Source organism: Chionomys nivalis, chromosome 8, assembly GCF_950005125.1.
Source record: "Chionomys nivalis chromosome 8, mChiNiv1.1, whole genome shotgun sequence".
Lineage (NCBI taxonomy): Eukaryota > Metazoa > Chordata > Mammalia > Rodentia > Cricetidae > Chionomys > Chionomys nivalis.
The window spans coordinates 28,761,310-28,776,123 of record NC_080093.1 but is presented as its reverse complement, the minus strand read 5'-3'; the positions used below and the strand labels follow the sequence as shown (position 1 = coordinate 28,776,123).

Below are 14,814 nucleotides of genomic sequence, written 5' to 3'. Positions count from 1 at the left end.
CACCATAGCCTCGGCCTCAGGAGAGCGAGACCAGCGTGGATCGGGCTCCACCAGCCCGGGAAGGGAACACGCGAGGGCGGAAGGCCTAGGGCGAGCCGGGCCCTGCATCCCTCCCCCCCCCCCCCCCCGCCCCTCCACCCGAGTAACGGCTCCGAGAGCCCCGCCCCGTTCCATGTTAGCGCCCTGGGGCTGTGCGTGAGGCGGAGCCCCGCGTGGATCTCGCGAGATCCGGGTTGGCGCCGTGACCTCCATGTGGGAGCTCGAGCTCTATAAGTAAACACTCGGCGCGGCCGAGACATGGCCCCTTCTTATCTGTGAGGCGGAGGCTGCGCGCGGTCCGGGCGGGTTCCGGCTTCCTCCCCCCCCCGCCCCCCCCCCCGGCCGGGTGGGCGGTCGCGCGGTTGGCCGCGTCCGTCTTCGTCCGCCCTCGCGTTCGCCAAGGCGCCGCGCGCGGAGAACCGGAGCCTTCCGGGGGAAGCGGCGGGAGCCGGGCCGGGCGGGGCGCGGCGGCCCGAGCGCAGGGTAGACAAAGGGGGCCGGGACCCCTGTCCCCCGCGCCGCGATGTGGATCCAGGTCCGCACCATCGACGGCTCCCAGACGCGCACCATCGAGGACGTTTCCCGCAAAGCCACCATCGAGGAGCTGCGCGAGCGGGTGTGGGCGCTGTTCGACGTGCGGCCCGAGTGCCAGCGCCTGTTCTACCGGGGCAAGCAGGTGAGGCGCCCGGGGGCGAGGCTGGGGGTCGGGCCGGGCCGCTGGCGGGGCGCGGGATGCAGGATGCGGGGCCCGGGCCTGCGGCTGTGCGCCCAGCGGGCGGGAAGGCCTGGGTGCAGGGCCCTGGAAACCTTGCTGTCCTAGGAAGGGGGACAGCAGCCACAGGCGTAGCGTGCGAGGTTCCTGGGTGCCTCTCTTCCCGCGCTTGGGGGGAGGGGGTGATCGGAGCCGGGAAGGGCGGCGGGCTCGGTGGCGCAGCTGTGCCCGGCCGCAGGAGGGACGAGCTGGCATTATTGGCATCGCTGACTTGCCTCGCTCCCCTGCCCCGAGCTCCCAGATGCGGGATGAAAAGTGAGGCACCTTCCCCCGTTGTCTCACTGGAAGGATTGGAGCGCACTGAAGATGCGAAGGGGTCACGGACTGCGTTGCGGTCTCAGACCTGGGCTTAGGGAACGATGTTTGTGACCGGAAGTCGGGTTTAAATCTGTTGAGTGCATGGACAGCTTTACCTCGCACTTTTTTTTTTTTTTTTTTTTTTTTTTTTTGGTTTTTCGAGACAGGGTTTCTCTGTGGCTTTGGAGCCTGTCCTGGAACTAGCTCTTGTAGACCAGGCTGGTCTCGAACTCACAGAGATCCACCTGCCTCTGCCTCCCAAGTGCTGGGATTAAAGGCGTGCGCCACCACCACCCGGCCTACCTCTCACCTTTGAGTGTTCCCCACGTTCAGGCTTTTAAAGCTAGCCCTTCATCATAACTAGCAGTAACTCAAAAGACAGGAAGTAGATTTGAGCCACAAGGGGCATCTCCGTTAAATTTAAGTGTTGCCCAGCCTGGTCAGGATAAGACATTTCCTATCCGGTCAGTCTCAGTCTGTGATTAGATCCTGGACCCATCTTGTTTTTCTTGCCTTTGTCTTTGTGTTGTCTTTAGTCCACTGAAAAGTTGGCATCTTGCAGACGGTAGACCACAGTTTGGCTCCAGTCCTGAGGTTTGAATTAAATACAGTTCTCTGATTCGGTGGAAGTAGCCTAGAGGCCACAAAGTGTTTGGAAGGAATATTTTTGTTCCCGTTACAGGTTTACAACGTCTCAGACAGAACAAGAAATTCAGAGTAACAGACTATAGAGGATTTTGTTTTGGTATTTGGAGGGCCTCTCCTGTGGAAAACCTGTAGCGGTTTCTGCTCCTCTTGTAGCCAGTTCTGTGTTGATTCTTTGTGTTGGACTAGTAAAGAGTTCACTTTACCAGAAAGCTTTTTTTTAAAAAACAATTGTATCTGTATTAAATATTATGTAGCTTTGTGTTAATGTGCCTCTGGTGGCCAGTAACTTTTGGTTACCTGTGAAAGCTAAGTAGTCACATCTGAATTTTCTAAGTAATAATATACTGTATTTTGATTCCCAGGATACTTCAGTGACTTCACTAGATAGAAATGAAGGATGAGAATATAGTGGTGGGCAGCAGCCCGAAAATGTAATATTGAAATAATGCTAAAGTAAGGTCATCTGGATGTCTTAATGTGAAGGTAGACTTTGGTTTAAATCCAGGACTTACAAAATAGACTTTCACTAAGATCACTAATAAGAAAATGCTTCCTGGTTGAGGATAGATAACTCTTGTGCACCTGCCCCCCAAACACACTGTTAATCACTCACTTCTTCCCTCTCCCCAGCTGAATAATGAACCAGTAGGAATGAAAATAGAATTTAGGTGGACATGAAAAAAGGAAAATATTGCTCCCAATTATTTACTTTTTCATGAATGACAACTAGCCAGGTCAGTGGTTATTATCTCCTTTTGTCTTTGATATTCTCCAGTTGATGGAGATAGCAAAGTGTGCTTGTAGCAGGCAGATAATTGGTACCACAGGGCTATTCATTTCCTGTAAAATGAGTTTAGTAGAAAAGAGGTGTCCTGTCTCAAGGTGTTTTACTGCCAAGTAATGGTATAAATGAAACAGATTTATCTAAGCCGGGCACCACATTCCTAGCTCCTCTAAGACTGACAAGAGGATCACTGGAGCCTAGAAGTTTAAGGGACGGGGGTAACACAGTGAGATTCTGATCTGAAAAAAAATTGCCACGTATTCATTTTAGTGTGCCCCAACCTGTTATTTATGCTGCTTTTAATCTTTGGAGTAGTGTAGTTGAACTTAACTAGGTTTCACAGGACCCCGTTTAGGGTTTTTCTGTATACCTCTGGCTGTTGTGGAACTCACTCTGTAGATCAGGCTGGTCTTGAACTCAGAGATCCCAGAGATCCACCTGCCTCTGCCCCGAGTACTGGAATCAGACATGTGTGGCACCATCTCCTGACTTCAGAGGAAATTTTTGTGAACACCAGACTTTGAAATGAACTTTAAAGGGATAACTTTGTACTAGTTTCTTTCTATTTGAAGTGTGCTTTCTGCTTTCTCAGGGCCAACAGCATTATCTTTGCGTGGATGCCTTACCATGGCCCACTGAAGCAGAGTATGTGGTTTACAAGGTCTCCAGGAGCTCTGTACACAACGTTTGGAAAGCAGTGTTGGGAACTCCACTTTTTTCTTTTTAATGTGTGTAGGTGCTTTGCATAAACGTATGTCTTTGCACTGTATGCATGCCTGGTTTGCTGCAGAGGCCGGAAGAGGACATTGGGGCATCAGATCTGCAGATCTGGAATTGAAATTAGACAGAGTTGTGAGCCTCTTTGTGGGTGCTGGGAATCAACCCTGGTCCTCTGGAAGAGCAGCCAGTGCTCTCTCTGAGTAAATCTTACTCACAAACACCACACACCAAACTTTGATCTTTAATTAGAATCTAGAGCTCTTGTGACTTCTAAAAGATTCCATATCCCTGCCTTCTCTTGCCATTACTGTTGGGATAGCCTTAAATAGATTGTAGATGTGGATTGTGAACCGTACTGGAAGAAAAACTAAACAGTTGACACCCGCCTCCATATTCTTTTTTTTTTCACATGGAGTAAAGAAATGAAAGTATTTGTCTGTTTAAATACTGTGTATGTGTATTTATCTCCAGTCCATGACTGATGAATAACAGTTGCCCTTCACTTGTACCCTTAGTACTGTAGAAATGACTTCCCTGTTGCTTTTTTTTTTTTTTTTTTTGCCTCTGCCAGCTCATCTCCCATCTTCCTTGGTTTCCCTTGCATTGTTATTGTAGCCCTTCCTATTTCCTGGAATTTCTTCTTTAACACAATAAAAATTCAGTAGTACATTCTGGCAGAGTCCTAACCATTTCTTTTTCTTCAGAGTCTTGTACCTTGAGTTTTTAAAAAGGCGGTTTTGAACCATTTACTTCTATAAGACATTGATGGACTACAGTTATATACTTTATAAGTATTTGTAATTTCTAGATCAGGACTTTTTCTACTTGGAATTACTTTTGGCCCAAGAAATTTTTATGTAACTCTGGGTATGTAAGTATTGAAAATAGGTATGCCAATCAAATCTGCTAAATAAATCACGGTTCATTTTGAAATTATTTGGTATTCACATAATCTTATCAGTTGTGTTAAAAGAAAAGCAAATTTGCATTTTACTAGATAGACATGCTTATTTTATAAAGAATTAAAACTGGGTTGATACTTCAGGACAGAACATCTAACCTTTTTCAGAGTTGATCGTTAATTTTGATTTTATAGTTAATGATGAGAATGTTTTGCATAAATATGGTACAACAAAAGAATGTTTAGGGTGCTTCTAGAAAATTAGAAAATGTTGGAAATTCTGTCTTAATTGTATTCATTCAACACATTAAAATAAATTAGTTCAATAATTTAGATAACAGTTTTTAAAATCAGACATTTAAGCAAAATAACAGCATAAAGACTAATTTGATATTTACTGACTGAGGAATGATGGCAGGAAAAGACTGAAAGTCACTTTTCTACAGTTAAGCCATTATGTTTCTACAGAAGCAGAAAACCTTGTAGGTAAACAGTGCGGTTCATGACCTCCCTAGCTTTGAATCTGAGTGAGAGTGTTTCAGGCAGTGTATTGGCGATGTATGTTATTATAGCATGCATAGTACAAAGTGCACATTGTTTTTTCAGAACTAAGGCTGTGGTGGAGTCACTGCGATGCAGCATGGACTTCTGCCAGAAACACCTCAAGGGAGTGGCTTACCTCAGAACCTAATTTTATTTAGAAATGGGGTCTTTAGATATAATCCAAGACAGCACATGACTAAAGAAATTCAAAGCCTATTATTATGTCATGTAGGGAGGGACTCTCAGCCCTCTGAGGTACTGTGGAGTAGAACTTCTAGTATATCTGATCATGTCTTTTGGGAGGTGGGGGTGTGGTGGAGGTGACAGTGGGCACAGATAAGTCCATAACCTTCTTAAAATTTGGGTGAATTGCAAGATAATTTATGTGTTGTTTTTCATAGATGACTTTGTGACAAAATTTGCTAATATTTGCAAATGGATAGAATTAGAGAACCATAGAGAAATGGAATATAGTATAATTGAAATATATTTCTGATGTGGGATTCTCCTCTGTATGCTGTGAATACCATTAGTTAATAAAGAAACTGGCTTAGCCTGAGACAGTGAGCTAGGTGGGGAAAACTAAACTGAATGCTGATAGAAAGAAAGGCTGAGCCAGAGAGAAGCCATGTAGCCCCTCCCCCTCAACCAAATGGAACTTTACCCAGGTAAGCCATGGCCACGTGGCGATACACAGATTACTAGAAATGGGTTAAATTGAGATGTAAGAATTAGCCAATAAGAAGTCAGAGCTAATGGGCCAAGCAGTGATTTTATTAATACAGTTTCTGTGTGGTTATTTCGGGAGTCTGGGCAGCAGGGAAATGAACAAGCTGAGGGCAGCTGGGAACACACAAGTGGCCTTCTTACAACATATTTCTGATTAGTATTTTAAAATATTCTTCACTTAAAAGGAAGTATTAATTGCGCTTCAAAAAGATAACTTGCTAATAACCACTATTACATGCAGCTTGTAAAGAAAACAATAACGTTCTCACTTTCAAAATTTATTTTCCCACACTTGGAGTGAATTTAGGCACTGTTGATTAAAATAAATTTTGTTGAGAGAGCCTACGTATCATATACTTGTAATCCTCGAACTTGGAAGGCTAAGACAGGATCACGAGTGAGGCTAGCCTGGGCTGTATAGAGAGACTATCAAAAGACTAAGAGACAATAACAAAAAGTGATGAGAGGCTAAATGTAGTTTAGAGAGAGAGAGAGAGAGAGAGAGAGAGAGAGAGAGAGAGAGAGAGAGAGAGAGTAAAATGAGCTATGAGATTGCAATAACTATGTACAGTTTTTATTTTAATGACATTAGTGTGATCTGTAGTTAGTTTGGAGTGGTTCTTAACAATTTACTGGGGTCCGGAGAGGATGCTGAAAGTAGAAGCCATAAAGTAGTAAAAACCATTTCAAGATCATTAAGTTGTAGAGTTGTCAATTTTAATAGCTTATATAGGGTATGTGGACAAACTAAACATGTAGAAATGTAAGTTTTGAGATAAGCACTTCAGTGTAGTTTTCTGTTTTTCTAGTTGGAGAATGGATATACTTTATTTGACTACGACGTTGGACTGAATGATATAATTCAGCTGCTAGTTCGTCCAGACTCCAGTCTTCCTAGCACTTCTAAGCAGAATGATGTTCAGGCTAAACCCCGTTCTAATAATCAACCTAAAGTAAAGAAAACAGCAAGAGGAGGATCTTCCAGCCAGCCATCTACATCAGCTCGTACTTGTCTTATTGATCCTGGCTTTGGACTCTATAAGGTATGTTACCTTCAGACTTGTTGATTGTGACAATAAAAATGCTTATTCTCTAAGATGCAATGAGTTAGTAAGCATTGATTTCCATTAAGTAAAGATTGCAGCTGTTCATATTGTGTCAGAAGTAGTCTTCGAAAATTGACCATGGGCCTCAGCTGGTGAGTGCTTTTTTTTTTTTTTAACAGATATGAGACCCTGGGTTTGAGTCTCAGCACTACCAGGAAGAGAAATATTGTAGTGGAAATATGTAAACGGTATATGTACAGTTCAGAGAATGATAAACATATTTGTGTAATACCACCCATGTGAAGAAGTAGAATGATGCCAGGACTTTTGAAAAGGGCACTGCTTGCCTCTCCCATCTTCCAAGGGAATTACTTAGAGTAACATTTTAGTGCAAATTCTCTTTTTTCTTCTTTATTACTTATATGTACACATGTCTAAACAATATGCTGTTTTTATCTGTAGCTGAATCTCTTTATAATGAAGTTCTCCTTTTCCTCGACATTGATGTTTTTTATGTATATAGTTACATTTTATTCCTTTATGTTATTGTGGCTACTTTATCAACGTGCAACTGTATGTCTAGTATGTATTTATTAGATGCCTGGGGAGTGTTCCAGCTTCAGTTTTTAACAATGCTGTTTAACCCATATATACTCTGCTGCACATGTGCTAGAATTTTAAAGATTTCTATTTAAAAAAAAAAAAAGATGCTGATTGCTCACTCAAAGTATGCTGTCAAGATTTTTGTTGTTTCGTTGGTCCATTTGTCTGTCCCTGTGCCCATTCCATTTGAATACTGTAGCTTTACAGAATTTTTTGATAACTTCCTTTTTCCCATTTCTCAAATATAACATCTCTTCAAGGGTTTTTAGCTTTATAGTTTACTACAAAACTTGTAATAAAAAATTGTTAGAATTTGCTTATGTAAAACTACAGAAGACCTTACTGAAATTTCAATGGGGATTGCCTCTATAGATCATTTTATAGAATTAATATATTTATGAGTTTTTAAATTCATGGACACAGATCTCTATCAGTTTTTTTGAATTTTATAATGAATGTTTGAATTATTTCTGCTAACGTTATGGTTAAACATGCCATTTTGTCTATACTATTTCATATTTTGTAGACATCTATATTTATTTTCTTTGCTAATAATACAGTAATGCAGAACAAGTAATGTCTTAGAGGGGTTTATTTTGGCTTATGGTTATAGCGAAAGGCTAATGAGCTGCATCTGGTAATGCCTTTCTTGCTGGTGACAAAAAAGAGACAGTGTATATGTGGTCTTTCTCTTTTTGCTTTTGTTTGTTTCCCTTTTTTTGAGACAGAGTATCTCTGTAGCTTTGGGACTTGTCCTAGAACTTGCTCTGTAGACCAGATTAGCCTCAGACTCACAGAGATCCGCCTGTCTCTGTCTCCCTAATGCTGGGATTAAAGGCGTGCGCCACCACAGCCCGGCCTTTCTTGCTCTTATAAATTAAGTGTCCACATTTATTTATGAGAGATGGATGGGTCTGTGTTGTCAAAACTGTCCTGGAACTTCTGGGCTCCATTTTTGCTTCAGCCTAGTCCTCAATAGCTCTTCCTATCGTACCTTGATGAGGATCTACTACCAGTGTTAGAGGGTTAGCCCATACTCAAAACACTAAGTACATTTTTTTCATGTTGTTACTTTTTTTTTTTTGGTTTTTTGAGACAGGGTTTCTCTGTGGTTTTGGAGCCTGTCCTGGAACTAGCTCTTTTTTTTTTTTTTTTTTAATTAATTTATTTATGTATTTTTTTGGTTTTTCGAGACAGGGTTTCTCTGTGGTTTTGGAGCCTGTCCTGGAACTAGCTCTGTAGACCAGGCTGGTCTCGAACTCACAGAGATCCACCTGCCTCTGCCTCCCAAGTGCTGGGATTAAAGGCGTGCGCCACCACCACCCAGCTCATGTTGTTACTTTTAAAGTAGACTTACTTTAATACATAAATTAGTTATGTTTTATTGCTGTGGCCCAGTGCCTAACAAACGGTTTAAAGGAGGGAGAATTTATTTTAATCTGTAGTTTCAGGAAGTTCAGTCCATGGTTGCTTGACTCCATGCATCTTGACAGAGTGTCGTGGCTGTGTGAAACTGTGGTAGAGGAGCTTCTTTGCTTATGATAGATAAGGACCAGAGAGAGGGAAGAAATATTGAGCTGGTATAACCTTAAAAGGCACACCCCCACATGACCTGATTTAAAATCTGTTCCAACACTTAAAGTTTCTAGAACCTCCCTAAAGAGTGCTTTGAACCAGGATTTCAACCACAAATGTGATGGAGACATCTCATATCCAAAGACTCATGTCCTCTCATAATTACTAATATTTGTTCATTGTTTTAACAGCTCAAGCATTATTCACTAGTCTTAAATTCAAAGTGTTTTGTGATACTGAAGGTGAAATTTTTACCATGAGTCCCTGTCAGGTAAAAACACATACTTAATGCAAAGTAATCAGTCCTACTCCAATGGGAGGAACAGGGAACAAAGGGTTAGGCTAAAGTAAGACCAAAACCTAGGGGTGCGAATATTGAGTTCCATAGCTCCGTTTCTAGCTTCTAGGGCATGTGATGTCAGCAGGTGAGCTGCAGTGGGTTTGGGTAGCTTCACTCCTATGACTTTGCCATTTGTAGCCTACATGGCATCTTTCTGGTTACCTTACTAATTGTGGCTTGTTCAACATTGTTTGTGTCTTCAATATACTGGAGTCTTCACTGAAGCTTAGGTGTTACCCTTGCAGCTTTTTGTATTGTTTGCTTGGGTTGCCTGCATGAAACATGCTTCTGCCACATATTAACTGACTTAACAGGCCTTCTTTTGAAATCTTACTATTCTATATCTTTGTAAAATCACATGGTCTGTTACCAGCCTGAGAAGTCCCCTTTGCCCATGGCTACAGTGGCTTGGATTGATGAATGTGTGGAAATTCTTCTTTTCTAGGTGGCTCATCTTGCTATAAACAGGTTACCTGGAGGTACTCTTTTTCCCAAAGGAAGATCTTTCAAAGGAATTTTAAAATGGTTATATTCATTCAATCTTCAATGGGTAAAATATGAGCAATTCCTAACCTACCCTTTAAAGCAACTTTTCTGTTATTAAAATATTTGGCTCCTTTCTAATAACACGAAACTAGCCATGCAAAAACAATGTATTCCTTAGCCCCAACTTTAACCAGGCTTTTCTGACCAAATTGTAGAAAATTTCAAACTCTTTTGCTCTAGTCATTCTCCCTGAAAATTCAGCTTTCAACAAGCTCTGGAGAGAAGGCTCAGTGGTTGAGAGAGCACTTGCTACTGTTGCCAAGGACCTAGAGTCTGTTCTCAGTGCCTGTATAGCCGCTGATGGCATTTGTAACTCCAGTTCCAGGGAATCTAGCTCTTTCTTCTGGCCACCATGAACACCAGGCATGCACACTGAGTGCTTGCTTGCAAGAAAAACACCCATACACATAAATAAAAATAGATATTTTTAAAATGTTCAGCTTCCCACGAGTCTTAGATCGTGGACGTGTGTGTGGGAGGTGGGAGCCTAGTCTGCATAGTAGGCATCCCTTTGGTCCTCTAAGCTTATTCTAGAATTGCCCAGTAAGTTGAGTTTACAGCATTCTGAAGTGAAGTTAATGTCTCCAAACTTTTTCAAATCTCTCGTATAAACAAGCTTCTGAGGCTTAGAGTTTAGTCATAAACAAGTCTAAAAATTATCTGCAATGAGAGAATCAAGACACACATTCTGTAATCATTAAGACTAAATAAAGAAAGTAGACACCAGCATAGAGAAAAGCTATTTCAAAAATGGATGGTGTGCTGATTTAATACTAGACAGGATTTGTCTTAGGGTTTCTATTGCTGTGAAGAGACACCATGACCACGGCAACTCTTTTATAAGAAAACATTTAAATGGGTCTGGCTTACAGCTCAGTTTTAGTCCGTTGTCATCTTTGCAGGGAGAGTGGTGGCAAGAAAGCAGACATAGTGCTGGAAAAAAAAAGCAGAAAGTTCTACGTCTGGATCCGCAGGCAGGAGGAAGAGAGAATGAGCCACTGGGCTTGGCTTGAACTTCTGAAAACTGAAAGCCCACCCTCTGTGACACACTTGCTCCAACAAATCCACACCTACTCCAACAAGGCCATACCTCCAATAATGGCACTTTCTATGAGTCTGGTGATTTTTTTTTTTTTTTTTTTTTGGTTTTTCGAGACAGGGTTTCTCTGTAGCTTTGGTGCCTGTCCTGGAACTAGCTTTTGTAGACCAGGCTGGCCTCGAACTCACAGAGATCCGCCTGCCTCTGCCTCCCGAGTGCTGGGATTAAAGGCGTGCGCCACCACCGCCCGGCGAGTCTGGTGAATTTTTCATTCAAAACACTACAGGGTTATTTTTTTTAAGTTATCTATTTAAAAAAATTCCTGTTTCCCTTTCCCCATAGGTTGGTAATCCAGAAAGTTAGAATATAATCTTCACATTTCTCTATTCCACATTCACATTATCCCCCTTCCCAAATTTTCTATCCTGTTGGTTCAGGATGTGAAGTTTAATGAATTTCCTGGGCCTTGAGATTTTCCCTTTACTGCCTATGAGCTCAGTTATAGCAGGCTGCCTTCAATTTTCCTAGTCACAGAGTTCTAAAAACAAGCAGGCACTAGTTGCCAACTAAGAAGAGAAGGGCCTAGTGTCTCCTGCTTATCTATAACTTTTTGATGGGTTCTGAACCCACTTAATTCTGAAATGGATCAGAATGATTTACTTCCTACACAGTAACATATATTATTGGTTATTTTTCATTGCTCTGACCAAAGTACTATAGAGAACAACTTAAGAAAAATATTTATTTGATTAACAGTTTTAGCGGGTTCAGTCTATGACTGCTTGACCTCACATTTTGATCAGCCATCATGGCTATAGGAATTCTTGGTGGAAGAGATTCTTTACCTCATGATGGACAGGAGCCAGAGCAGGGGTAATAATTGTGAATCAGTGTATTTGGACCTTCTTTTCGTCTGCCATCTTACAAATAACAACATAGAGAGTTATTATTAATTATTAAATGTGTAATATTTCTTTACATTGTGTGAATATATGGTGCTGTGATTGTGTAATAAAGAAGCTGACTGGCCAGTAGCTGGACAGGATAAGGTTAGGGGTGAGAATGAGATTAAGGACACTGGAAAAAAGGGAGGAAGCTTGGGAGTCACAATCCAGACACGGAGGAAGCAGAACATGTATGAAATGAGGTAACAAGCCATGAGCCATATGATAGAACTTAGGAAATAAGGGTTGATTGAAGTTGTAAGAGCTAGTTAGTAATAAGCCTGAGCTACAGCCAAGCATTTATAATTAATATTGAGTCTCTGTGTTGGAAATTGAAGGCAGGAAAAAGGCCCACCTTTAAGTGAAAGCTTAACCTTAGCTTAGCCTTTCCCCCAGCTAGCGCTTTTAACTTAAATTAACCTGTTTCTATTAATCTACATTCTGCCACATGACTTGGTTTCCTCATTCTATGCCATATCTGACTTCTGTAGCTTCTGTAGTATCTCACATGTCTAGAGTATTCTCAGTTCCTCTCTTTGCCCAAAAGTTCTATGTATTCTCTCATGCCTAGCTATTGGCCATTCAGCTTTTCACAGTGACATATCTTCTCACAGTGTAAACAAATATTATGTAACATTTCCCCCTCTGTCTAAATAAAAAGGAAAGGGTTTTTACTCTTAAGAGTAAAATTATATATAATAAGAAAAATTATCAGATAAGAATTACATTCATAATTTCCAGTCCATTTGTAGTTGACAGTTTTGGAGAAAATGCTTTGGTGAGGTTTTGCTTAATATCTTTTTTCCATTCCAGACCCTCACTCAGGATGTGGCATCATATCTTCTCCGTAGGCTCTTGATTGTGACACTTTTTTACACGTCCTAATTTATTTAAGTATTTATTTTGAGACAGGGTCTGTCTGTGTACCCTTTGCTAACCTGGAACTTGCTATGTAGATGAGGCTTACCTGGAACTCAGATACATATTACTTTGAAAACTGTAAGGGTTGGTCAAGAAGTTTTTGTAATTTGTCTCCTTCAGGATTTATCTATTATTTTTCTCATCAATGGACTAGATTTGTTTTTGAGGCAAAGACTACAGAAGTGTAAAGTGCTATTTTCATCATATCTTATTTATGGCTAGCAATAACATGCTGTTAAATATAATTTGAATTTTGCATCAGTAGGACTTTAAATTTTGCTGGCGCTGTTGGTATGACCCTTAATCACCTGGCTAACTTACTGATTTCTTTTTCCTTTTTTTCCTCATCCTTTGAGAGGGAGTCACTGTGTATACTTGTGTTGAAGACAGAAGTAGTTGTGCGTGTCATTTCCCTGAGGACAAGTATAAAGAAAAAATTCATCAACATGGGAGATTTGTCTTTTCTCACCTACTTTGGTCAATGGAAGCTTTTTTTTTTTTTTATAATGGCCCTTCTCCTTATACTATTGCACTATTATTGAGAGGTTTCTTTCTGTTTGCTGGTACTGTAAGATGTTTCAGAGTCACCTTGCATATTTCCTGCTGCAGTGTTGTAACGAGCCGTTCTTCAAGGGGCACTTGTTTCTCTTTTTTTTCTTCCTTCTCTTCAGAGTGTGTATATGTGTTTATGTTGGTTTGTGTGTACTTATGTGCTTTTGTGTATTGAGACCAGAAGTTAATGTAGGGTATGCTTCTCATTACTTTCAACCTTATTTTGTAAGACTGTCTCTCACTGAACCTAGAGCCCAGTGATTGAGTAGGCTGATTTGTGGCAAGCATGCGGGAGCTGCCTGTTGTGCTATCCCATCCTAAGCACTGGAGTTACAAATGCCCACCACCATGCCCAGCTAATTTTATGAAGTTCTTAAGTAGAGCGGTGCTCCAATATTAAATATACTTGCCATACTCTAAATATATATCTATAGTGGTAGTTAGAAATAAACCACTTACAAAAGATTAGGGAAAAGATGCCTAGTCAATTATAAACTTTTAAATAATCACATTAAGGAATCATTATAAAAGTGTTTTTTAATTATGTGGTTTTTAAATTATGTATATGCAACAAATGTGCATGCATATGTGTAGATCACAGGTTGAGGTAGGGTATCTTCTTTAGTCACTATCTACCGTGCTTTATTTTTGACTCACTGAACTTGAAGCTCAGGGATCCATTTGTCTCCATAGTATCTACCCCCACTTCTCTACCAGTGCTGGCATTACAGACATGCACCACTGTACCTAGCTTTTTATATGGTTTTAGGGATCTGAACTTGGTTCTTCATGCTTGTATAGAAAGTACTTTACCAACTGAGCCAATTCCTCAGTCGCTGTGAGGGTACTTGTTGTCTTTGTTCCTGGGTATTCAAAAACGCTGAACTGAGCAAGGACATTTTTTAAAAGAATATTTTGTATTTTATATATATATATATATTATATATATATTCATACATACTATTTTTGCGGGGAAAGAAATGTTTTTTTTCAGCTTATAGTTTATAGTCCAGCATGAAGGGAAGTAAAGACCAGAACTTGAGGCAAAACTGATGCAAAGGCTGTTAAGGAGTGTTGCATACTGGCTTGTCCCTTATAACTTGCCCAGCCTGCCGCCGCCTTCTTTTTTATTTTCTTTTTAAAATTGATTTTATTGAGATTGTTTCTAGGTTCTGGCTATGATAAACAATGCTGCTATGAACATAGTTGAGCACATCTCCTTGTGGTACAATTGAGCATTCTTTGGGTATATACCCAAAAGTGGTATTTCTAGGTCTTGAAGGTTGTTTCCTAATTTTCTGTGAAATCGCCATACTAATATCCAAAGAGACTGTACCAGCTTGCATTCCCACCAGCAATTCAGGAGTGTTCCCTTTTCTCCACAACCTCTCCAGAATAAGTTGTCATCAGTGTTTTTGATCTTAGCCATTCTTACAGGTGTAAAATGGAATCTCAGAGTCATACATATGAATTTTTTTTAAAAATATTTATTATGTATACAATATTCTGTCTGTGTGTATGCCTGCTGGCCAGAAGAGGGCACCAGACCTCATTATAGATGGTTGTGAACCACCATGTGGTTGCTGGGAATTGAACTCAGGACCTTTGGAAGAGCAGGCAATGCTCTTAACCTCTGAGCCATCTCTCCAGACCCATACATATGAATTTATGTAGATACATATATCTGAATATATATGTCACTGTTGGTGTCTCTGTTAAACTTTATTATTACTTTTTACTCTTTTAAAAAGACATTTATTTCTATTTTATGAATATGAATTTTTTTGCACGTATGTTTGTGTGCCATATGTAAGC

The 14,814-nt window shown here is 40.8% G+C and overlaps 1 protein-coding gene across 3 annotated transcripts in view; it reads left to right on the top strand.

Moving 5' to 3' along the window:
* Positions 1–228: 228 nt before the first annotated feature.
* Uhrf2 (ubiquitin like with PHD and ring finger domains 2) overlaps positions 229–14,814 on the top strand; it is a 74,308-nt gene continuing 59,722 nt past the window's right edge. For 2 of the 3 annotated variants that reach the window (XM_057777035.1, XM_057777034.1), the window contains exons 1-2: positions 229–715; positions 6,243–6,476. In XM_057777035.1, coding sequence (XP_057633018.1) covers positions 563–715; positions 6,243–6,476 — 387 coding nt within the window. In that variant the 5' untranslated portion in view covers positions 229–562. Of the gene's footprint in view, positions 716–6,242; positions 6,477–14,814 lie in introns of those variants that run through there. The other variant, XM_057777036.1, reaches the window with a different exon arrangement.